Source organism: Stylophora pistillata, chromosome 4 (assembly GCF_964205215.1).
Source record: "Stylophora pistillata chromosome 4, jaStyPist1.2, whole genome shotgun sequence".
NCBI lineage: Eukaryota > Metazoa > Cnidaria > Anthozoa > Scleractinia > Pocilloporidae > Stylophora > Stylophora pistillata.
The window spans coordinates 43,308,707-43,333,539 of NC_142522.1; the positions used below are offsets into that span (position 1 = coordinate 43,308,707).

Below are 24,833 nucleotides of genomic sequence, written 5' to 3' on the forward strand. Positions count from 1 at the left end.
TAACGTGGTTTATACTGTCTTTCCAAAGAATGTTAAGCTTATTCAAAAGCTATCATCAAAAGAAGGGACTACGCGCTCCAGTCAAGTCACACTATCTTTAGAAAAAACTAAGCTGGAGTTTACTAAGTCACAGAGCAATTCTCCATAGTTGATGTAGCTTCCGTTCAAGCTGCACTTCAATCTTATAATATTGGATCTGTAAATCATGCTGAAATCATGCACAAAACGTGATAATTTAACATTCTGCAAAGAAAACTAACAAGCTGGGCCTAGCGTTAGAACTCTACATTCACGGACTAAAAAAGATCGCCAAGTCATTAACCTCCAGAATAAAATTTGGAGAAAAGTTCAACCCTTATTCAGCCGTAATAGAAAGCCTTACACTTCATACGCTTCAAAGGAGGTCTAAGAAAACGTTTTTGCATCAGAGAGGAAATCAACAAAAGCCACAGTAAATCGATCTGTCCAATTACCTCTCAATGTGACATAAGCGGCTAAAATTACTTTAGCTCAGTAAAAATGCTACCTTCCCGAGCATAATCTACCTAGCAGAGGTAATTGGAATACTTTCTGAAAAGGAGCAGCATTTTGCCATGAGGTAAAAGTCGTGAAGGCCTACCACCACCTTTTTTTGCTTTAAAAACGTGAAATTTGGATCTATAGGGCTTCGGATACAAATTAAAAAAAAAAAAAAACAATTTCCTGGGACTAAAGATATTTCCGGTTTGCGTAAACAGTAAATCACGAGCCGCGTACTTTAACCTGCAACCTGCAAATTACACCCTCCGATATGAATATGAATATTTCAATGCTTGATCCAATGAAGATGATATTTTATCCACTTGAGATGGTGTTACGAGGATCGAATTATTTTTACTGAATCTGTCACGCAATCCCAGACTTTTCTAGAATTATTTATAGTCTGTAATATTCCAGAAACTTCTTTCATGTGACTTAGCAGTTTCCAAAAGTAGTACAACTTGTAATACGCTATAAATAGTAATAGAACATTCTAGAGAACTAAAGTAAATGTATAAAAGCTGGCTTGTGAGAAGTACAAAAAAGATTTGCCCGAGGGCTTACCCTCGTGGCTTGCTGACTGAACTTGTGGAAGCTATGATATGACGAGGCTATGACCTTTTGACCTTGCGATATCCGAAGAGAAGAAAGAGATGAAAAAGACGATAGTCGAGAGAGGAAGAAGATAGAGAATATAGAGTTTACTATGGAGTCCTCCGGAAGAGTTTGTGTACAAGGAAAGAATGCGATAAATCAAGAAAGCCAAGCGCTGTGGTTTTCAGTCGGCGGATGTTGGAATTGGAAGTTGATCATGACGACGAACACCTACACGGCATGAAGGATTGTAAGCCTGCTTTATGAACTGCTTAACTTAATCTCTAACCTAAGTAAATTAGACGATGTAAAACTAATTAAATAATAGTTAAAATGGGTAACTGCTTGTTGTTACATTTTTGTTGCGTGCCATATATCGTACTCGGTAGTCTATTTTCATATATGCTTTGTTAGCGGACATTTCTTGGTCATTCGTGCACGTAACAAAATTGGGGGCCTGTCCGGGAGTCATTTCCCCTGTCCGGGAGTCATTTCCCTGTCCGGGAGAAGTTCCTGTATGGGAGACATTTCCCTGTCCGCGAGTCATTTCGCTACTTCGCAGTCATTTCCTTGTTTGGGAAAATCTTTTATTACCTACTAGTTATTTCTTTTCTGTCCGCTTCATATTTTTGTTATTGTAGTGACATGAGCAGTTACTTACAGTAATTGGTGATCCTCGTAAGAATGTAGTTAAGAACTATTTCACCCTGTAGTTTGAACCATCCAGTATTATTGACAGTTATTATTGCTTGTATGCCCAGAGTTAAACAATTTACAGTTGAAGCGATTCAAAGGTTGTATTGAGGACCTAGGTGGTCAAAGTCAGAAGCTGTTTGCGAAGTTATTAGAGTGACGAGTTAAGTCATTAAGGTAGTTCCAGATGAAGTATTGTGAGTTTCTAATAGTGCTCGAGAGAGAGAGAGAGAGCACTGATCAATGTGTTGGAATAATATTTCCATTGTTTGCAGGAATGCGAGTATTTTTGTGATCTTTTGTGATCACGAGTCATGTATGGAGAAGTGATAGTGTAATCACGGTTTTAGGGCATAGGATGTATTGAAGGATTACTCCAAGAAAGTTCATCCTTCGGCTAAACTTTCTTTCGCTGAAGAGGGAGGGTGTTACGAGGATCGAATTATTTTTACTGAATCTGTCACGCAATCCCAGACTTCTCTAGAATTATTTATAGTCTGTAATATTCCAGAAACTTCTTTCATGTGACTTAGCAGTTTCCAAAAATAGTACAACTTGTAATACGCTATAAATAGTAATAGAACATTCTAGAGAACTAAAGTAAATGTATAAAAGCTGGCTTGTGAGAAGTACAAAAAAGATTTGCCCGAGGGCTTACCCTCGTGGCTTGCTGACTGAACTTGTGGAAGCTATGATATGACGAGGCTATGACCTTTTGACCTTGCGATATCCGAAGAGAAGAAAGAGATGAAAAAGACGATAGTCTAGAGAGGAAGAAGATAGAGAATATAGAGTTTACTATGGAGTCCTCCGGAAGAGTTTGTGTACAAGGAAAGAATGCGATAAATCAAGACAGCCAAGCGCTGTGGTTTTCAGTCGGCGGATGTTGGAATTGGAAGTTAATCAAGACGACGAACACCTACACGGCATGAAGGATTGTAAGCCTGCTTTATGAACTGCTTAACTTAATCTCTAACCTAAGTAAATTAGACGATGTAAAACTAATTAAATAATAGTTAAAATGGGTAACTGCTTGTTGTTACATTTTTGTTGCGTGCCATATATCGTACTCGGTAGTCTATTTTCATATATGCTTTGTTAGCGGACATTTCTTGGTCATTCGTGCACGTAACAGATGGTAAGTGTTCAAACGATTTTTCAATAAGAGACATCCTGTCGTTGACATATTTCTTAAAATCTTCTTGGATGCTGTTCAGAGTTGCTGTAATATTTCCATCATCAGTACCCTCGGATGAATTGGCATGGCCGCCATTCCGTTCAGCTTTAACTTCGTCTCGTTGTTCACGTAGTTTAGAAAAAATTTCTTGAATCTTATCTTTTAATTTGCCATTTTTCAGTTTCAATGAATGGACTGTTTCTTTTACCATTTTGGTCAAGGTTTCAGCAATTTTGAGTCTAAAAAGCTAGTCAAGAGTGAAGAGCTTCGAACTAAGCGTCCTACCTGTTGCGCACACATGCGCAGCTACAAGGACTTAGATAAAAGGACTAAGATGCTACTTCTAAAGAAATGTAATTACTGCCACGTCGGACTCGCTTTAGGAACTAAATTACAAGGTGTAAATGTTGAATTCGGCCACCATTATAAATGACCATGCTTGTGACGTTCTCGACTGAACCTTGTGGTAATTCTGTAAGTTCCGTCGTTCTCACTTCGTGTTCAAATTCGTAGGGCCCTAAAAATTCGATGAAATGGCTCTTAGCAGAAATGATACCATGATCTTTTCTAGTAGACAATCTGCTTTTGTGCCTCTCAAATGCCGAGGTTTCTCCAATTCTGTACAAGCTTACGACGAAATTGACATATTCCCGAGATCACCAAGGTCGCCGCATGCATAATTCTCTGAAAGACCGCTGGTCATGAGACTTGTGCGCGCGCATTAAGGCCGGCGACTTACGGGGCAGTATACGCGCCGATCCTCCCTTTTCACTTTTCAGACCTTTTAAGCTTGTTATGAACTATGTCCGTACCTTTTTTGACACTTTCAGTGTCATCATTATTGCCTTTTATCCGAAATATCTACTAGGTAGAGTTACTCTCTTGTCAATTAACTTCAATTTTTTTGTGCACACTAAACAGTTAAATCTTGCGTGTTTCAACATTAAACACTAAAAATAACCGCCAAACAACACTAAACACTAAACCTCATCCAGAGCCTCAGTGAAATGTCGCATGACAAAAAGGCTTTGGTTACAGTCTCTTAACTCCTTCATTTGTATTTCGATATTTGAAGCCCAAGCTACCAGAGCCTTCCTCTCTACCACGGGCGAAATATGGGGATTTGATGGAAATGGACGTGCGCCTTCTACACCTAAAAATCTGAAACCTAACCTGTCCTCGCTTCTGAGTTGGTTCCTTTTCGTCGTATGAGTTTTCTGAGCTGATTTAGGGCCGTTGAGCTCAGTTTTAGCCCATCTACTTTACCCTTAACACAGATCTCCGCCATTTCAGAACAGGCTAACAAAGGCCGGACACCCCAGCACCATCAAGTTTCCGGGGGGAAGGGGTGTGGGGAGGGGTCGTGGTATGCTGCTTTACTCTATTCTTTTTTCAATTTTTTTACGAGATAGCAATATACCTTAAACTCTTTAGTGAGCGATAAACCACACTTTTTTAGTTTACCGGTTAATAAACCATGCACGATGTTGGGAGGACTCGAGAAGTGCGCCTTGTGGTTTACAAACTTTTCGAGTTTCGAAATCTTTGGCGAGGTGTGTAGAATTTATGACCACAGGACAAAATGTCTGCCCATTTTATAAGTTAAACTCTCGAACGCGGGGATTATCATTCCACTTATATTTAATTTTCTTGAATTTTGGCTATCAGTTTTCGAAAAGAAACCTATTGCAAGAGACGAGAGTCGCATCAATCAATCCCATGAGGAGTGCGCAAAAGAGGAAAGCGAAAGAAAAGAATGCGGTTTAGTTTCCTTTTACATGACTTTCACTTAAAAGTTTGTTCTTTAAAAATCAAGGACTATGGAACATGAAGAAATCAGATTTTGAATCGTTTCGCGCGGCTATTTTGTTGCTCCGCTTTTCGGCTGCATTTTTTGTCGTGTTCTAGGAAGGCATACCTTCAACTATTTTTTGCGGTCTGTTGTGCAAATGTAGTAAAGTGGCGTAAAAAGGAAGTGTCGTATTATGATGCGAAACCCTCAACGAAAAACACCCCCTGATACTTAAGTACCAATTGTCATGATTCTCATTACTACACACGCAGGGGTAAAAGAGGCGACTAACTCAAGACTTCACCTTTACAAAATCGACTGGGAGAGCGGAATAGGAAACCCAGTAGCAGGGATATACCCACGAGGAAGAAACACAACATTACGAGAGTTGTGTTACTGCTGTCCGTTGAAGCAGACAATCGAAATGCGCTACTGAATCACAGCTGTTCAATTTCTCATGAAGCAAAGACATAACTCACGCAAAGACCCGTCAGGTCACTGTCCACCAGTTTTCATACCAATCCGTGGAGACTGCCGTGAGCCCCGAGTTAAACAGCGGACTTTGCAGAATACGACTTCCTTACCAGACTTATTCGCCAACCGCGTCCAGTTTGAATTTATTGCGGTCAACATACTCAAAAGTAAAATACATTAACCTGCGAAAGAGATGCTGCAATTTCATAGGCACACTGGTTCTCGCAGTTATTGCAATTTCTATATGGAGATATTTGAAGGACAGGTCACAGTAAGCGCGCTTTGAACGCTTAAATCTGTATGCGTAACGTCTATCCCCTATACCTTTATCATCCTGTACCACACCCCAGGACCACACACTACTATCGGAAGGCGCTTTAACGCCTTGAATTCCTGCTTATACATCCGAAAGAAACTAAAAAATGTAAGGGGCACGTTTTGCAAATAAATTATGAAGAAAACTCAACTGGCGCGGTTTTAAAAAGGTTAGGGATAGAGTGGCGGGGAAAATCGTTACACCGAAGTCCTATCCTAAAAGATTCCACTAAGTTTACATTCATTAGAGCTGTTTCAAACAGAGTCAACTGATTCTCGTTCAGATCCACAAAATATTCCACTTTAACTTTCTCGATAAGAGAAACTATACGAGGGTTTACCAGTTATTACCTGACAAGGTCATAAAATAGTATTACATTGAGAATTTAGAGTCTTGAAAGACAAGTTTCCTCTCTCGAAACGTATTTTTCAAAACAGTTCAAATGGATTGCATTCTACTGCAAACACTGAAAAGCTTTCCACAAATTATGCATTCAAATCAATCAGTGATAGCACAAAAGAAGTGACCAGAACCACACCAGTTCGTCTTACGTTAATCCCAACGACCTTTCGAGCTATGCTCCCCTCCTGTTGAGGACTGTTAAACGTACAGAGCACTGTCCTGGCTTTTTACTTATTAATTAATACATACCTCGTCCAAAAATATCGAGCTCTCTTGGACCTGCCGTGGGAGATTCAGGTTCTCCTCGATTTTCTCCAGAGTGTTCAGGCTCTCTTAGATCTGCTACAACTGTCTGATCTGGCTGATCAGGCCCCCTCTCACCTGAAAGAATCAAAATTTTTTGAGATTTCTGCATAAAGAAAGCGATGAAATCAATGAACCACAACGGTGTCACAACGGTTTCATTCGCTCCGACGAAGGGCTAACGCTTGAAACGTCAGCTCTTGTAATCGTTACGGTGGCCAATTTACTATTTCAACTTTGTTGATATATCCAAATTATTTCGTTACTCCCACCGACGCAGCCCCAAACAGTTTCTTTCGAAACTATCAGCCTTTACTCACAACGGTTTCAGTTTGGAACCTCCCTCCCACCCGATTTGGACCCCCCTCCCCCATGAACACCCGCCGGTTCAAATCAGCTTTGATTTTGGACAAGGAATTCCTCAATAGTCATGAGTTATCAAAGCAAACAGATTCTTCTTGGAAGTATTTCCATTTAATGACGGTCGTCTTTATGGCTTGTCATTAGAAAAACAAATATGTTTTTGTTCGCAAACTATAGTGCTCGATCGACTATTACCATACCTAAACAATAATCTAACAACAATTAAAAAAACAATCCCCTTCTTAATAAAATGTTCAATAAAACAAAACATCAATAAGATTAACATTTCGCCTTGTGCCCCGCGCGTAATGGGTTGCTCGTGGTTTTTTTTTTGGAGTCTACATTCTAATTAGCAGTCGCTCTGAAAACGGTTCCAAGAAGCCATTTTCAAATCAAAGAACCAAATGCTCGCGCATTTTGCTTTAGTCGTGAGCAACCCGCGAGGAGTCACTTCCAGTTACCAGGTCGTGCGTGAGTGCAATGGCAAACAGACTTAAAAACCAAGTATTCGTTGAATTTGATTCTATCACCTTGTACTTTCCATATTTCCCACCAATATTGTCAAAACGTTTTATTCCAGCAGACTTGAAACTCACGAAAGCGCATCTGAGCTAAATTTGCATTGGCGCTTTGGTACAAGTTTACATTTCGATAGCTATAGATGGTTGGTACCTTCTGGTAAAAGAAAATCATTCGCGTTAGGTTTGCAAAGCGCGGCGATACGCGACAGGACACTGACAGTAATAACTCTACTTCTGCTATCTGTTGTGAATTATAATATAAACTTTGCTGCCCGCTAGTGTTTTATATCACTCGCATATCAATTTGTGAAACCACCACTAAATTAGGCAAAAGTTTGTTTTCATCAATCATAATTATCTAAGAATTCTGTGTCCACAATCAGAGAGCCTTGAATAGGAGTTTGCAAACAAAAGAATTACATGATGGAGAGAAAACTAAAAACATAAGTTTTACTGGGATGGGGGAGGGGGGGGTGTGGACGGGTCTAAATCAGCTAAAGGGGTCCATTACCGCTACCGGAGTTCGACTTAGGGTCATAGTGGAAACAACTGGAAAACCAAACACCAAGCAATGTAAATGGTGGGGTTTTCCCCAAGGAAACCCACCCATTTAAGGCATAATAGATTAAATGGATGAGCTACCTCTAAGACAGCCCCCTTAAACTCTTCCAACACATATCCCACTCGTTGCCCTCGCATGACTGGTATAAATGCCAATTTAAGGCGTTTTCTCAAGTAAACCTAAAAAAGAGGGGGTTTTGTCAATTCAGAAAGGATGTACTGAACATTGATTTGAAAACATTGCGACAACAAAATATAAACGCAAGATCACGCATTGCACTGAAAGGAGTATGGGCTCAGACCTGAGTCAGAGGATAACATTATGTGAATAAGAATAAATGCATGCAATATCATGAATTGCAATGAAGTAAGTATGGGCCAGACTTAAGTACGAGAAAATACCTGTATCAAGGATGACTGCACTTCATTGCCATAGGTGGTTCGTGCTTACTAATACTATTTCTGTATCAGCCCTGTAGCTTTGTTTCAATGCATTCTGATTATGTATCGTTAATTACACTTTACTTAATAGTATTGGAAGAACTCCTTAAGGGAAAACTATAGTAAATAATCGACAAAGGTGGGCCTGGAAAATGTTCTGAGTCAATTCAATCTCTGAGTTACAATGGAAAATATCAGGAATGGTTGACTAAATGAAAAAAGAAACTGTTACAAAAGTTGACTATTGCATGTTTTGCACACTCAACAAAATCACTAGTAACTTGAGGACCGTTAAGTTAGTCAAGTATTTGGGCCTTAATTTGGTGGAAATAGTTAAAATTTCTGGAATTAGCATCCTGAATTTTGTCTCGTATAGATTGTGCTAAAGTGGCTGGACAGATTTTGGAAAGTTCAGAGCGCCAAAGTAGAATTTTTTCGTTGAGGTCGTGACATTTTTGGCACATAGCTCCGATGGTGATTCTTATGTTATGTGAAAAAGAGATTTGGGCACATTGAGAAGAACGTGCATGGAATAGGAAAATGACTTGGTGACCGTTTCTAAGAACACCTTCGCGACGTAGAAAGAAATAACAAAGACGTACCCAAACTAGTTACTTTAATCACCCTTGTTATTCTAAGCAGCATATGGCAGTTTGTAGCCTTTCCTTACGTCTAAGCAGTTAAAAAAAAACCACAAAAACTCTGAACAAAAATGTATCTTACAAGTCGACCCTCTTAATCCCCACAGTATTAACAAACACTTTGTATTCAACTAATTCATTCTTGTTTTTCTCGTCACCATGTTCTCACCGATTGCGTAGCTTCATTTTCTGCTTACAAACACAAGCAAACAACCAAAAAATTCCTCCATTCACTCTTAAAAAAGGCTAAAGCTCAAAACATCAGCTTTGAAACTCTTTACGGTGGCCAATTCACATTATCAACTCAAATAATAAAACCAAATTGTCTCGTTATACTCCCCCACTGCAAAGCACCACAGTTTCTTTAGAAACTTATTCCCTTTACTGTTTGTATATTCACTGATCAGAGGGTTTGTTTCAGGGCAGGTACAAGATTTTGCATTAATTTTTTATGGTTTCTACATATTTTGTCTTTGTTAATGATGATCAATCATTTTCTTCTTTGTGGAGAAGTGCAACAACAAAGGAAAGCAGACGATCAAATTATAACAGAATAATACATGCCCAAATGGCCTGTACATCTAATGAAGTTCACTCTCCTCTTTGTAATCAAATTTTGCATTTTTAGTGTTGTTGGAGCATAAATTGCCTGTTGGCACCATTACCTCCACCTGTTTTGCCAGTGGATCCTTGCACACAACACCTAAATATACCGCAACAAACCTCTGAAAATGCAAAAAAAAAAAGAAAGGTGATTGAGGATGTTAAAACTAACTTAAAAGTAAATTTAAATCTGCCAATGGATGTGAGTTTCCTAGCTTCATCCGAGAACCATACAGTTGAGGGCTAAGAACTTTTATTTTGTTTGTTTAAAGAGTCTTTATTTTGTCTCAGCAATGAATTTGTAAAAAAGTAACATGAAAAATGAAAACAAAAACAAAAAAAACAAGCTTACACACAGTAACATAGATCTTTGGCCTACAGCCTTAGAGTGGACCTGCAGATATTATTTTGCACTTGTCCAATGAAGAATAGAGTTTAATCCTTGCAAAGAGGGATAGGAACTTTGAATTAGTGGATTAGAACTTCTTACACTAAACAGTTCAAAATGTAGGTGACAACATAACTTAAATCACAGAGCTCAACTGCTATCAAGAATAACACTACTCAAAAAAGAACTGCAATGTTGTTGACTGTAAAAGCAAGAGATTATATTTTTGGCTCTGCATCAGTCTGTTAAGTTATGCAACTCTTCATTTAAGGTTTTTTTGATAAAATTCAAATTATTATGAGAGAAAAAGATGTTTGTATCATCAGCAAAAGGATTGAAGTCTTAAACCTTTGAGACAACACACATATCATTAACTTGAAGGTAAATTAGAAAGAGCAGGAGACCAAGAATGGAGCCCTGAGGGACACTACACATGTTATTTGAATAAAATGAATTAAATCCATTAAACTGGATGAAAAGTTGTCTATTATCTGAATAGTCTTTAAGCCAGTTAAATGCAACACCACAAATAGTTTTTCTTTTTTTTCTTTGTTCTTTTTGTTCACTCCTTTTTATTTTACTTGGGTGAAAAATTTTCCACTCAGGTCACTGGAGTATATTGATGTTTTTGGACTCTTAGCCTATTAGAGATGACCATGGTTAAGTTACTTATAAATGCATGTCCAGGATAAAGAATCACAAAAGTCATTATACTAACAAAATGCATAAAAAATTAATGATTTTCAAATTTTCTGCAAACTTGCTAGACTAAATACTTTTTCATCCCCTCAGTAAAAATAACACTTTAACAAGGTCACAGTTGTCCCTCAAATAATAGGGCACTTTCTTATCTGAGACATTACATTTATCTAACTGGATGTGGTTGTGGTGCATCAGTTTGTCAGGTTCACTTATTTTACCTTGATACAAACAAATCAATTTGATTCATAATTATATGACTTGTGATCAGCCTCTGGCATTATTATTAGTTTAATGTTCAGAAAAGTAAAAAAGGAAAAACACACATTCATAGAAGACAGCACATAGCATGATGCTATACCATCACTTTAAGATTTTGGGAGAAGAGCAAACAAAACCCAAAATTTGCGAGATTTTTCCTTTAGCTACAGAGCTCATACCACATCACCAAACAAAACATTTTTTACACATAAGTCACCTCTTTTCTAACACAATTTCACCATATTTTCCTGAATGCTAGCTATGTAACCTTTTATCACCCTCAGAGAGTAATCTCAAGGCCAATTAAGCCATTTCAGAACTTAGTTGTAAGAGTTGCAGCCAAATTATGTCTTAATCTTTGATGAGACTTGTGAAGGGGAACACAAGTTCAGAGTAACCTTACATGAGGTTACTGGAAACAAAATAGGGTGCCCATCAAAAAAATCTCCCTCTACCAGCAACTTAAAAAGAAACTGTGAAAAACTATACCTCACTGTAAGGCTTATAAAGTATACAGGGCTCAACACTAACGGTTGCCAACTAGCCACAGACTAGCAGAAATTCAGTTTTGGCAAGTGTCAGGTTTTCAATTTCCAATATCCAATTTGGCTGGTAAACAAACTGAAATTGTTGTAACATCTAAGATGTCACGACTAGTCACTTTGCTAGTAAATTGAAAATTTAGCGTCACGCCCTCATATAGCAAAGGTTTTGACAGTTTTTGTTTTGGTGGACATGTGCAAGCCTATATAGAGACAAAACTGACATTGTTTAACTGTCAAATTGCCAGCCTTAGCCTTACTAGGAAAATCCAAACAAACTGGATCATATCAATCAGCAGATGGTAGTGACGAGATTAGGTAAAAAAATCCATCCTCATTCTTCAACTCACTGACAGATTACAAGCCAACCCTAGCTACTGTTGTGACCGATCCCGTCGGTAAATTATAACAATTGCCATGGATTATATGTCAAACCACAACGTTTTTAATTCTGCTTGCACGATACCTGATTTCTTATACAACCAGGCCTTTCAAGTCTCCCAAAGGGGGAAGAGTCTGGGTCCTGATAAACTACAGCTACCTTACCCTATCCGTTCAACTAAGACCTGCAAATGAATATATACATACGTGTACACACACACACATATATATATATATATAGGAAGTCTGTGTTTTGCTTTTTCCGTATCACAGTGCTCAATACATAAAAGTAGAGCACAATATATGTTGAGTTAGAAAAATACAATGTCTTGGCTTTAATCCCTACAAGCTTGTTTCATGATTGCTCACTCATCTGGGGATTTACAAGAATATTCGTAACCATCATTGATATACTATAAAACTTTGCATAAGTGGCGTGGTAATGAGTTGAAGTGCTTAATGTGCAGTAATGCTTTGTTTCTGTAGCAGCACAAGGACACAAGTTCATTAAGTTTATTGAGTGATGATAATTCAGGTAAGCAGATGACGAGTAGGTTTTTTTTTAGGTAGAGGTTGCATCTTTTACCTGCACTGTTGTTGGGTGATCTTGATGAAAGGATGCATCATGAAATAAAGTGGTCAATGTAACTTTCTTTAAGAGTCCAGATATGTTTGCTGAGTTTGGTAGAGTTTCTGTGTTTTACGTGTCGCAATGATGCAATATGGTTTCTGTATCTAGTTTTACAGTCATTTTCGGTGAGTCTGATGTATGTTTCAGTAGGATTGTTATCCTTACATGTGATGGTGGCTGTATGCCTTAAGTTAACTTAAGAAGTCAGGGCTTCCTCATCCTGACCTAGTACAAATATATTGCTCATTAATTAGATCTATTATTGAATATGCATCACCTGTGTAGGCAGCTCTGCCTGACTATCTATTGGATTTCATTGAAGCTGTTCAGAGGAGGGTATTGAGGATTATCTTCCCAGATAATGGTTATAGGAAATCCTTAGCTTTGTCTGCCCTCCCTACCCCAAGTCAGCACTGCGATCTTGCCTGCATCAGGTTTGTTAAAGACCTTACTAATACTGAACCTTTAGGGTCTATTTGCATGGAGGAAATAGTTCCTTATGGTTACAATCTTTGCTCAGGGGATAGCCTCCTTGTAGAGAGACCCAGAGTTAGGACATATAGATTTCCAGCTTTCTGTACCAATAGATTTTTCCCCCTAAGGGCCAACCCTTAAAGGGAATATTTCTGATAACTTTTTGAATACAAAGAAATTGTTGTGTATGTTGTTGAAATATTATTCATTAAATGTCCTTTATATTATTTATACATGAGAAATTGTTGAAATTTTATCAGTGTTATTTATATCAATTGTTATCTCATGTGTAATTTTCTGACCCACGCTGTAATTCAGCTCTGCCTGCAAGTGTTGATTAAACATATCTAGCATATAGATACATACAGATGATCAGATGATACCTTACATACGAATTTTGTAACCACAAATCAAACATGCTGAAGAACAAAAGAACTTGTGAATTGGCAATTCATTTCAATGACTGTAAACACGAAATTTCTCAAATCAATTCCATTATTATTGAACAAATTAGGTCTTTTGAAAATGCCACACACCTTGAACGATTATTACTCACAAGGGAGGCCTATTGGACCGCGCAGTTATTTACCCTTAATCCTCATGGTCTCAACAAACAGCGGGAATCTAGATCCAAACACCGCATTCATTACTACAATTGAGCAGCTGCCATTTTCCCAATATTACACATTTCAATGTATTTCATTCCATTATCACTAATAATTAAGTTAGATTCTTCTTTTTACCTTTTTATTGTTCTACTTATCTCAGTTTGTAATTTAGACCTTTATTGTACTACGTTACCTCAATATTTCTGAATTGTATATAAGCCGCTCACAATCATTGTAAACTGCTTTTTAGTTTTTAGTTTTTAACTTTTAACCTGAGGAAGGCTGAACGGCCAAAACGTCGCCCATTAAACTAGTCCAGAACAGTTAAGAGTTGGTCTCTTTGTTGCGTCGACCTTACTGTACACTTAACTATAATTATATATATATATATAATTTATTTCAAACATATGCAGATGCACAATAATGAATATGCCAGTAATGACCAAACAATAACTGCATGCTTCTAACAGTATTTTGCTACATCTTCCCTTTGTTACAATTAAGTTATCGATCCTAAGACAATGTTCAGCCTGATCAGGACATATTAAAGTCTTTAAAATGTCAAGAGCTGATAATAAGACAAGAGACTAAAACATGGTGTGAGGCTTTTTTGCATATCCCTGTTGGTTCCTGAGAAAATCTATTTCAAAGTTGTGCAATAGAAAATACTTTGATTGTTGTTGCACCAGGAAGTCAAATATTTCGAATTTTATTAAAGCCCCATACTGTTCTATGCATTAATATCTGACAAATATTCTGGCTAAGTTTCATCAAAATTCGATAAAAATACACACCCTTTGAGTGTTTAAGTAGAGGTAACTCAGGTAATAACAAACATCTATTTTTGGTCTCCAAGGAAATTCACAGGTTTTTGCACCTTACTTAAGCATGTCAATGCAGTCAATGCAAGGCAACATTGAACTCCCTAACATTAGTCTAATGACGAACAGAAGAGGAGAGAGGAGAGAAGTATAAAAGAAGAAGAGGAGAGAGTAAAAAATCATACTTTTTCACCTCATAAGAATATTCCACCTTTTAATGAAGTCCAAAATAAGTCATCGGGAAGAGCAAAGAGTAGGGTCAGAGTTTTTTGCTTCCTCAAACAGAAGAAGGGCCATTGTAATGGGCCAATGTTGACACTGACCTTTCATTTCAAATTACCTTGCATTGACCCTTTTCTTTGTTCTCATGCAAAAAAGAGTTTGTTTCTTTGCTGAGCAAATATTGCAACAAAGATATTAAGTTGGTTTTTTCATCTTTTAAAATAGGTAAATAAAATATCTTTTGTGTGAAAGACCCAATTTCCTGTGGGCTCCATTAGAGTGTGGTTTATGAGTTTTATGTGCAGGCTGTAATTTACTGGGAGAAACCTCTCAGCATTTTCCCACATGTATGTGTGAGTACTTGGTTAGTGATAGGTCCTCTCACATTTTCAGACATCTACAATGCTGCAGTCTATGTTCTGATGAGTGTTTTAGCATCTTAGATCATGCTTCCACAACTCTCCAACTTAAAATCAAAGAAGTCATTCATATTCAATGGGAGCAATCTACACTTGATCATCAACTGTATCACGTCAGTCTAAACCTTTCCTTGTAATAGCCCTCATCGCATTTACGCCCACTGTGCGAGAGCTCAGCCGACTTTGAAGTTTCGAAACGAGGTTATCGGGTCACACAGGTAAAACTTTCAAGTAAAATCAAAGTAAACGGCTATGTTTGGAGGCATTTTTATTCATTTTCTTAAGGATACAGCATGTTCTCGTCATGGTTAAACATTGTATTGCGTACAGGTGCAACAGTCTATTCAGTGAATTGGCAACTGACGAGATCCACAAGATTAGGATCGAAAACACGGTCTTGCCAAACACGTTCAACTATAAAACTGGAGGCGAACAAAACGCAACAAAAAACCTCTCAAATAAAGAACTTATAAATGACCAGATTAATTTACTGGCAAAAGGGCTTAAATTCATTCCAACACCCACTACAAAACAAAAACAGATCAGACAACAACTATTGTATGACTTTGATCAGTTTGCAAAGGAGAATGCGTCTGATTTACATATTCCGAGGGGAGGACAAAAAACCCATCCCTGCCATGTCAAATCTACATGGATACCACCAATACAAAAATCAGTAGCCCTTGAAAGCTAGTTAGAAGAGGTTAAAAGTGACCTTTCAGTAATAGAAATTACAAAGCCAAAAGATAATTTGCTTCCGGCCGAATGCAAGGCGCTGAGGGCCTTGAAACGTGACTCTGAGTTAAACCTCAAAAAGGCCAACAAAGGAACAACAACCGTAGCCATGAACAAACGCGACACAATTTTGCCTTTCCTTTGCAAAATGACAGCCATTCTTTCAATCTTTCTTTCGTGATGCCAGGACAATTACCACTAAGGATTTTAACCTTTTCCTCGGCAGAAATTAAACGCAGATTCCAGAGTTATGGTCAGACATGGAGTGTTTCTGGTGTTTCTCCAGAAACGTTGACCCGATAGCCTCGTCCTGAAACTGTAACTCCGCGGACCCTTTGCATTGCAGACACAAATGCGATAAGGGCTATTGCATATGTTGTTTCTATTGTTGTTTTGTCCCATGGCATTTTGTTATACACTTTAAATTTAACTTTGTACTTGGTAAAAATTATAACTGAAAATGACAGAAGAACTTTCAAAACATGTCTTTTATAAAAGTCATATATTTTCTTCAATTTCTAGGAAAATAAATATATTCATTAAAAGAAGGGTTAGTTACTCCAATAATCAAACACTAGGCCATTACAAGTTTTGACATGTACACACTAAGAAGCTCTAGAAACAACCTCCTATATTTTATGAAGTCCCCACCTTGGGATGGTATGTTATTACTACGATTATTGTAATCAAATAACAGGTACCAAATTATAACTGTACAGAATTTTTAGTGAAAATAAGGCAAATCATTCACCAATCACATTTAAAGAATGAAAATGAACAATTAAAAATCTAGCTGTCTGATTACAGATGTCCAATTATAACCCTACAGAATTATTAGCGAAAAATAAGGCAGTTCATTCACTTAAATAGCATTTGAGGAATCAAAATGAATGACTAAAAATCTCAGAACTAAAAAAGGAAAAAGGACTTTATGAACCAACAAACACTTTGACAAAATTAATATTTGAGTCTCATCAAAAAAGTCAAAAATAAGATTATGAACTTAGGATTCCTATCACATGACAGTTGATGAGGGCTAAGAATTTAACATTTGTGAATATATGAGAATCATGTATGTGAACAGCAGTAAAAGAAATAAGTATGAGAGCAATCTTCACAGTAATGAACACCACTTAATTAAGCAGTAGTGAAAATAGGGCCTGAAACAAAAATTCAGGCATGCATGGGATTCGTACCCATGACCTTTGCAGTACTGGTGCAGTGCTCTAACAACTAAGCTAACAAGTCAACTGGAATCTGATTTCATATTGATTCTTTATAAACCTGCTAAGTGATGAGTCAATGCTTGTTAGCTCACTGAGAGAGAGAGAGGGAGAGAGAAAGGGGCGAGAGAGGGAGGGAGAGAGGGAGGTAGAGCACTGCAACGGCATAGCAGAGGTCATACATTTCAATCCCGTAAAGGCCTGAGTTTTTTTTCGGGCCTTATTTTCACTACTGCATAAGTAGTTCGATGATCATCTATCTTAATCTACTAATTGTAACCAAAGGACAGCTCTTCACATTAATTTGATATTGCGTGCAACCGATAAATGTTCGATTCCTCTTTTTTTTTACTGAGTATTGAGGGCTAGAGGCTACAAAAAGTCCAACCCCTCGTCCTTGTTGTGGTAGCCTGAAACAGGTATGTAAGGGACTGCTATGCAGGGTGAAGTATGGTGGGGGGCTTATTCCCCCCGGGCTGCTTTGGTAGCCACGAAGGCCTGCTCAGAACCCTGAAACCCCTGGCCAATGGGGCTCTGGTGAAGCTTGGTGGGCTAATCACCCACTAAGTGGATTAAACTGATTACAGAAACCATAGGAAGCAGGCACAAAATCACATCTGTCTTGGGTCAGGAGAACGTCTCCTCAGAGACCAGTTTGATGCATTTTGGTAAAAGCAGAAAGGAAGCTATGAGGCCAATCCCCCTCCTTACACCCCAGACAACAACATTGTTCGGTAACTGGAATGTCAGGATTTTGTACAAGGCCGGAAAGGCTGCAGAAATTGCTAATGAAATGACCACTTACAAGCTGGCAATATTAGGCCTTTGTGAGACCAGGTGGACTGAGTTGGGCTGCACAAGGCTGTCAACAGGAAAGACTGTACTTTACTCTGGCCACAATCATGCCAATGCTCTGCACACAGAGGGGTTGGCTTTATGCTGACCACACAAGCAGCAAAGTCACTCATGGGCTGGAACCCGGTGTCATCCAGGATCATCATGGCCAGTTTCCACACCAAGATTGGTAAAGTCACCTTCATCTAGTGCTACGCACCTACAAATGAAGCTGATGATGATGCAAAGGCTGACTTCTATGAAAGGCTACAACGTGTCATAGATGGCGTAGCCAATAAAGATCTGATACTGTTGCTGGGAGATATCAGCGCAAAGGTGGGGAGCGATAACACAAGTTTTGAGACAGTAATGGGAAAGCATGGTGTTGGGAAAATGAATGAAAATGGAGAGCTGTTTGCTGACTTTTGTTCCTTTAACAAGCTAGTGATTGGGGGCAGTGTTTTCCCACACAAAGAGGTACATAAGGCAACTTCAATTTCTCCTGATAACAACACCGCGAACCAGATTGACCACATCTGCATAGCATCAAAGTCCAAAAGGTCTTTATTAGATGTCAGAGTAAAGAGAGGGGAGGATGTGGCCTCTGACCACCACCTTCTTGTGGGCAAATGCTGACTGAAGCTGAAAAACCATCCCACTAGCTCACAGAGGACAAGCCACAAGTATGACATCGAGATGCTGAAGGAGGAGAAGACAAAAAACAGGTTCAAGCTCACCAAGCACTAGCAAGTCTACAGGAGAATGAGCAGCATCCAGGGGTAGAAGAGAGCCAAACGATAGTCAACAAGGAATGGCAGAGTATGAAAGATATCTGGAGGAAGACATGTGAGGAAACACTGGGAAGTAAGACTAAACATCACAAGGCTTATGTCAGCACAGCTACTATGGAAAAGATAGAGGCTAGGAAGAAGGAAAAGGATGTGTCAAACCCAAGCAAAACAAGAGCTCAGAAAGCAGAAGCCCTGATCAGATACTCTAAAGTCAACAGAGAGGTTAAGCAAAGCATTAGGAAAGACCGAAGGAACTTTGTGGATGGCCTTGCAACACAAGCATAGGAAGCAGCAGGGAAAGGTGATGTGAAAGAGCTTTATTCCATAACAAAAACACTGGCAGGTGCCAGAAAGACCACAGACAGACCTGTTAGAGCTGAAAGCGGGGAGGTGCTCACTGATCAAGAAGAGCAGCGAAAAAGGTGGGCAGAACACTTCAGGAAGCTGCTCAATAGACCTCCGCCTAGTGAGATGCCTGATATAGAACCAGCCCACACACTGTTACAGGTCAATGAGAACAGGCCTGGCAAAGTAGAGATCAAGAGAGCCATCAAATGCTTAAAGAATGCAAAAGTGGTAGGACCTGACAACATACCACCAGAAGCCATCAAGACAGACTTAAGTACCTTGACAAAGATGCTTTACAAGCTGTTTGGGAAGATCTGGGAGACACATGAGGTACCAGATGACTAAAAAGGCTACCTGATCAAATTACTAAAGAAGGGAGACCTAAGGAATGCAAGAACTGGAGAGGCATCATGCTGCTATCAACTGCCAGAAAAGTGCTGCGCAAAATAATCTTGGAGAGACTGAAGGTGGTAGTGAACAAATGACTGAGGGACAAGCAAGCTGGATTTCGGAAGGAAAGGTCGCGCACTGATCATATTGCCACCTTGAGGATCATCTTGGAGCAGTCGCTTGAGTGGAACTCTCCCATCTGCACGACCTTTGTTGATTTTGAGAAGGCCTTTGACAGTGTTGATAGAGACCTGTTGTGGAAGTTCTTACATCATTACGGCATCCCCGAGAAGTACATTACCCTTATACAGAAGACCTATGACAACTGCAGCTGCAGGGTAATTCACAACAAAGTCCTTTCTGAATTGGTTGAGATGCTCACAGGAGTACGCCAGGGCTGTTTGTTATCGCCCTTTCTGTTCCTGCTGTTCATCGACTGGATAATGCAACAGACAACAGAGAAACAACGAGATAGCATACAGTGGACCCTCATGACTCAGCTAGAAGATCTAGACTTCAAGGATGACGTTGCCTTACTCTCACACAATCACCCGGGCATGCAATCCGAACCGAACGCGGATGGCTAAGATCTCAGTAAAGGCAGGCCTTTGAATCAGCAAATCTAAGACAAAGGGCATGAGAATTAACACCATCCAGTAATGCAGACAGGCTTGAATTGGAGAGGGAAGACATCGAGGAAGTGGAGGACTTTGTCTACCTTGGCAGTAACATATTCAGCAAAGATGGCAGGTCTGATTGAGACATACAAGTGAGGGTTGGGAAGGTAAGAACTGCTCTCACAACTCTACGTCCTGAATGGAATTCTAAAACAATCTCCACAAAGATCAAACTACAGATATTTAACACCAACCTGAAATCCGTCCTCCTGTATGGGTCAGAGACATGGAGGGTAACAAAAGTAACCTCCAACAAACTGCAGTCCTTTGTCAATAAATGCTTATGGTCTGTTATGGATGTACACTGGCCTAAGGTCATAATGAACAAAGATTTGTGGGCAAGAACTGATCAGGAACTAATTGACATCCAGATTAGAAGGTGCAAATGGGGTTGGATAGGGCACACCCTCAGAAAACCAAACAGCAATGTTACCAGGCATGCACTGAGGTGGAACCCACAGGGGAAGAGAAAACAAGGCCTTCCTAAAAACAACTGGAGGAGAACCGTAGACAAGGAGGCAGGCTACACCTGGAATACAGCCTTATCACGCAGCATCATCTTGGATTCGGTGCCGCACCAAATCGAGGCTAGACGGGCATTCTGTTTTGTGTGTTTGGCATATTTCTATTCAATTCACTATGACTGAGAGAGAAGCTTCTGTTATGTGGTCAAAATCTCTTAAGAATATTCCTTATTTTGATTCAACTTTCGTCGAGAAATGGCACGAGAAAGATGGAAAGGTCCCAAAGAATGTAATAACCCGTGGTTACAGCAATTTCTGAGAAGGCTGCATCTTTGATATCAACAAGTTGTTCTGAGGTTGTTGTCCATGCCTCAAGTCTAGATGAAGATGGAAATACTTTATTTGAACAGTTGCGTGATTCACGCTATTCATACCATTTTTACAGATATTATTTTGTTCTTATCTTTCATTTATGCCTGGATTCATTTAATCAAAAACTTCCAACGAAGTAAAAAAGTAACGAAATGAGGCTCTAGAAACCATGACTCATAGCGTGTCCACGTTGTCACACATCCACATTTGCACCTTTCCTTTCAGTGAAAACACTAGACACAGGAATTGTCAAGAGAGCTTGAAGCTACAGGTCACAGTGGAAAAATGAAGAGCCATGGAGGTTGCAGGTATTTATTTGACCATCTGATTTAAACCTCACTTTACGTACTAATAATAAACAATATTAGGGAAAAATTTTTGTGTTTTAGTTTCGGGCAGTTTTTAGTATTTTTCTGTCATGTAGTTCAAGTTTGTTGTAATTCAAGTTTTATTTTCAATTATAACGCAAATAAACAAGGGCCAGAGAATCTCATTTAATATATATTACAAAATCCTAGTTAATAAAAACACACAAAACATTGCCATGTGCGTTTGACAGCTTGAGCCAAAAGTAAAATGAAAACTATAAAGTAAAAGACTAATAGATTCCTTAATTGACTAGTGTTCTAGATACAAAAAAAGTAGGTATTTCACAAAATGTGTAGCGGCTGTGTTTTAAATCGAAAGCAAAAAGTCGGTCGCTAGTAACACATGCGTCTAACAAATTGCCAGTGACGGCTCGATTCTTATCTCAAAATCTAGCCCTTCATCTTGCTTTATAGTGGCAATCCATTTCAATCTCAATAAAGAATTTGAAGGTAAGTTGAAAAAAGATCAATTCTCACTACTCTGATTTCTCGTCGTTTGTACAGAAGTTAACAGAGCAGTGATCGTGGGCCATGCCTACTTGTCATATATCATCTACATCTACTTTATTACTCTTCAACACTATTACACATCAAGAAGAGAAACTGTAAACACTAGTGTACCAAACGCTATTACACATCAAGAAGAGATACTGTAAACACTAGTGTAACAAACTTTGTGCCCGTCCAGCCTCGATTTGGTGCCTCACGCAATCCAATATGGCGCTGCGTGATTAAGGTGTATGAAATAGAGAAGCTAGACCGGGATAGAAGGAGATGGCGTGAGGTTTCCTTAGACGTATGCGCCACAGGGAGTGAAAAGGGATAAGAGAGACTACAATTGATGCTTACTGATATTTCACTGATTGAAATTCCTAATTGACTTGAATCTGTTGTCTTGACTACTGTTATCATCTGGAAACATGGACTGACGATCAATGCTTCAAAGTATTTAAAACTATTACTAGTTACAAAGTGTGCGGCAGTCTACTGTTCAAGGGGTGAAATGGGAAACAGACCTGTTCGCTCTTGTTTGACTTATTCAATTTAGTTTGATTGGTTCAGTTTTAAACTCATGTAAAAATGCTGCTCTGAACTCATATTTTACTGATCGCTCCAACAGAGTTAAACTGGGACCAGTAGTGAGCTCCTGGGAGAGGGTGTCAAGGGGATGCCCTCAGGGATCTGCATTTGGGCTGTTATTATGGAACATTTTTCAGAATGATCTAACTTATGACATTAATACAAACCTTAATATGTATGCAGATGACCACCAGTTTTATGATATGAGCAGTAATCTAGCTGATGTTCATGCTAATCTGACAGTAAGTGCTGAAGTAGCTTCCAACTGGTACAGTTCCAACTTCCTTAAAGGAAACTTCGACAAGTATCGAACCTTAACACTTGGTAATAAATGTGATCATAGTATGAGAATTGTTATTGGAGACGTAGAAGTTAAATCAACTGCCTGCCTGAAATTGCTTGGAGTATCAATAGACAATGATCTCCGATTTGCTGAACATATTACTACAATCTGTAAGAAAAGCAGCCAACGTGTAGGAGTCTTAATGAGACTCAGAAACTTAATACCTACTAGCACCAAGTTGCAATTGTTTAAAGCTGCCATTCTTCCTTATTTAACTTACTCTCATCTTGTTTGGCACTTCTGTCGTGCTAGTGACAGCAGAAAACTCGAACGCATACAGGAAAGGGCACTTAGAGCCATCTATTGCGACAAAACGTCAAGTTATAACACACTATTGGGTATGGCTAATCTATGTACTTTACATAACAGAAGGTTACAGGACATGGCTACTCTCATGTACAAGGTCAAGAATAATATATGTCCTAAGTATATTGCTGACCTATTTCGGAGGTCTGATACGAAATATGCCCTACGTAGCAAAGAATTTGTTATTCCTAGATTTAATACAGCAACATATGGTAAGCACTCTATCAGATATACTGGACCTAAGTTATGGAATATTGTACCTAAGAACATTAGAGATCTGCCAACATTATCATCTTTCAAGATAAATATCCGTAAGATTGATCTAAATACTTTACTGACCGATAATTACTGTACCAACTGTATTTTATGCAGTACTTAATGTAAAAAAGTTTTTAATGTAAATTTTATCTTATACATATTGTAAATATTTTAGCATGTTAACCAATCTTAGTATTTTTAGCTCAATTAGCATTTTAACTTTAATTAATATATGGATTTAGTCATTTTTAATTTATTTTGTAGTGTCCCCATTTAGTGGTTATGTACTGCTATTTTAGTCTGACACTTAAATAAAGGTATTCATTCATTCATTCATTCTCGATGTTGGTAGCTAACAGAACTCAAACGCAATTTGCCGGTTCCGTTGCCAGAACCGGATACTAAGTATCATACTATAACCTCACCTTCTACGGGATGCGATCTTCCTGTATCCTTGTTACCTAAATTTCTCAAGCTTTCAAAAAAAGGGCTCATGATTCTCCTTGGTTGGAAACTACGGATTCCATTTGCTTCGAATTCCGGAGAAACGCGACTTACTCAAGCTATATATTCCGCTGGGCGGAAACAAAATGCACCAGTAGTTCTAACGAGAATTCCCATTGGGCAAGACAGGGATGAAAAACGTCTGCGTACGCCAGAGACCAGCGGTACGAAACGCGGGCCCAGACGCGCGCTTCTATAAACTTAATAAATTTTGCGGTAAATGAACAGCCGTTACAAAAGTTGAAAAAACAAGGAAGCCGTTGAAAAGATAAGGGTTTAATTCTCATTTTTTAAAAGAAGAAAATAATTTAAAAAAACTTAGAGGGTGTGCAAATTGTACAAAAATTGTTCTCGCGCCGAAAAACGGTCTTTTGTGCGAAGTTTCAATACGGTTGCGAACTGGCTCAATTTGCGGAAACGTTTACGGTGTCGTGTTGGCTTTTTCTGATCACTTTTTCGTCCGTTCATGCAAAATGTTGGTTCGTCGGTAAGACAAGGAGCAGTAAAGAAGCTTTTTACGGCAATTCTAAGCCCCTGCCACTTGGTTTGGCAAGAGCTGTGAACTTGCCTGAAGAAACTCCAATTTGTTTACATCATCGTCGAACGATTGAAAAGCAAGATAATCGCTGCTCATCGCCGTTTTCCGACCGACATTCCAATTAATTAAACTTAATTCCTGTAGGCCTTTTCGAAATTTTATTCATACAGGGAAGGAAGAAAGCGAGAAAGGGAGCAAGTGGTGTAACGCCTGTGAAATAAAATTTTACTTAAGCGCCGAAGGAGACTGAGGTATGGCGATAACAGATGGATTTCGTTGTGGACTATGTTGACTCAAAGTCATGCATTTGGTTTTGTTTTGATTTAAATCTAGGAAAGTGGCTCTTTAGGATTGGAAAAATTATGAAAAAAGAAGCCATTTATTTTTTAACCAAAGTTAAATATCTCTCATTGCAAAACGAATTACTGTTAATTTTACATTGGTAAACTTCCACTATTTTAATTAAGCTAATATTGGAGAGAGGGATTTTTTTTCTCATTAATATCTTGCAATAGTTCCATTTGGCAAGAGTACCATATAACCCCATACATTAATTATGCCTTCAGACTAGTAGACTTCGTCTTTAAAGTTTTGTCATGAAAGACAAAGAAGTGGAATGCATAATTAATGTATGGGATTATATGGTACTCTTTCCGTTCCATCATTTACTGTGTTGTCAAAATAGCTTAGTTAAGTTTTCATAACATTAAATTATTTTGGAATTTACTTTTGTGTCTGTTATTATCACCATTAAAA

The 24,833-nt window shown here is 38.6% G+C and overlaps 1 protein-coding gene and 1 pseudogene across 3 annotated transcripts in view; one reads left to right on the plus strand and one right to left on the minus strand.

Moving 5' to 3' along the window:
* Positions 1 to 23,640, minus strand: part of LOC111333145 (uncharacterized) — a 46,898-nt gene extending 23,258 nt beyond the window's left edge. The window contains exons 1-3 of one of the 3 annotated variants that reach the window (XM_022938668.2): positions 23,461 to 23,640; positions 9,463 to 9,522; positions 6,217 to 6,348 (exon numbers count right to left, since the gene is read on the minus strand). In XM_022938668.2, coding sequence (XP_022794403.2) covers positions 6,217 to 6,348; positions 9,463 to 9,522; positions 23,461 to 23,530 — 262 coding nt within the window. In that variant the 5' untranslated portion in view covers positions 23,531 to 23,640. Of the gene's footprint in view, positions 1 to 6,216; positions 6,349 to 8,758; positions 8,817 to 9,462; positions 9,523 to 23,455 lie in introns of those variants that run through there. The other 2 variants (XM_088757150.1, XM_088757151.1) reach the window with 2 other exon arrangements.
* LOC148733875 (protein CFDP2-like) lies at positions 17,493 to 18,714 on the plus strand (annotated as a pseudogene).
* Positions 23,641 to 24,833: the final 1,193 nt, after the last annotated feature.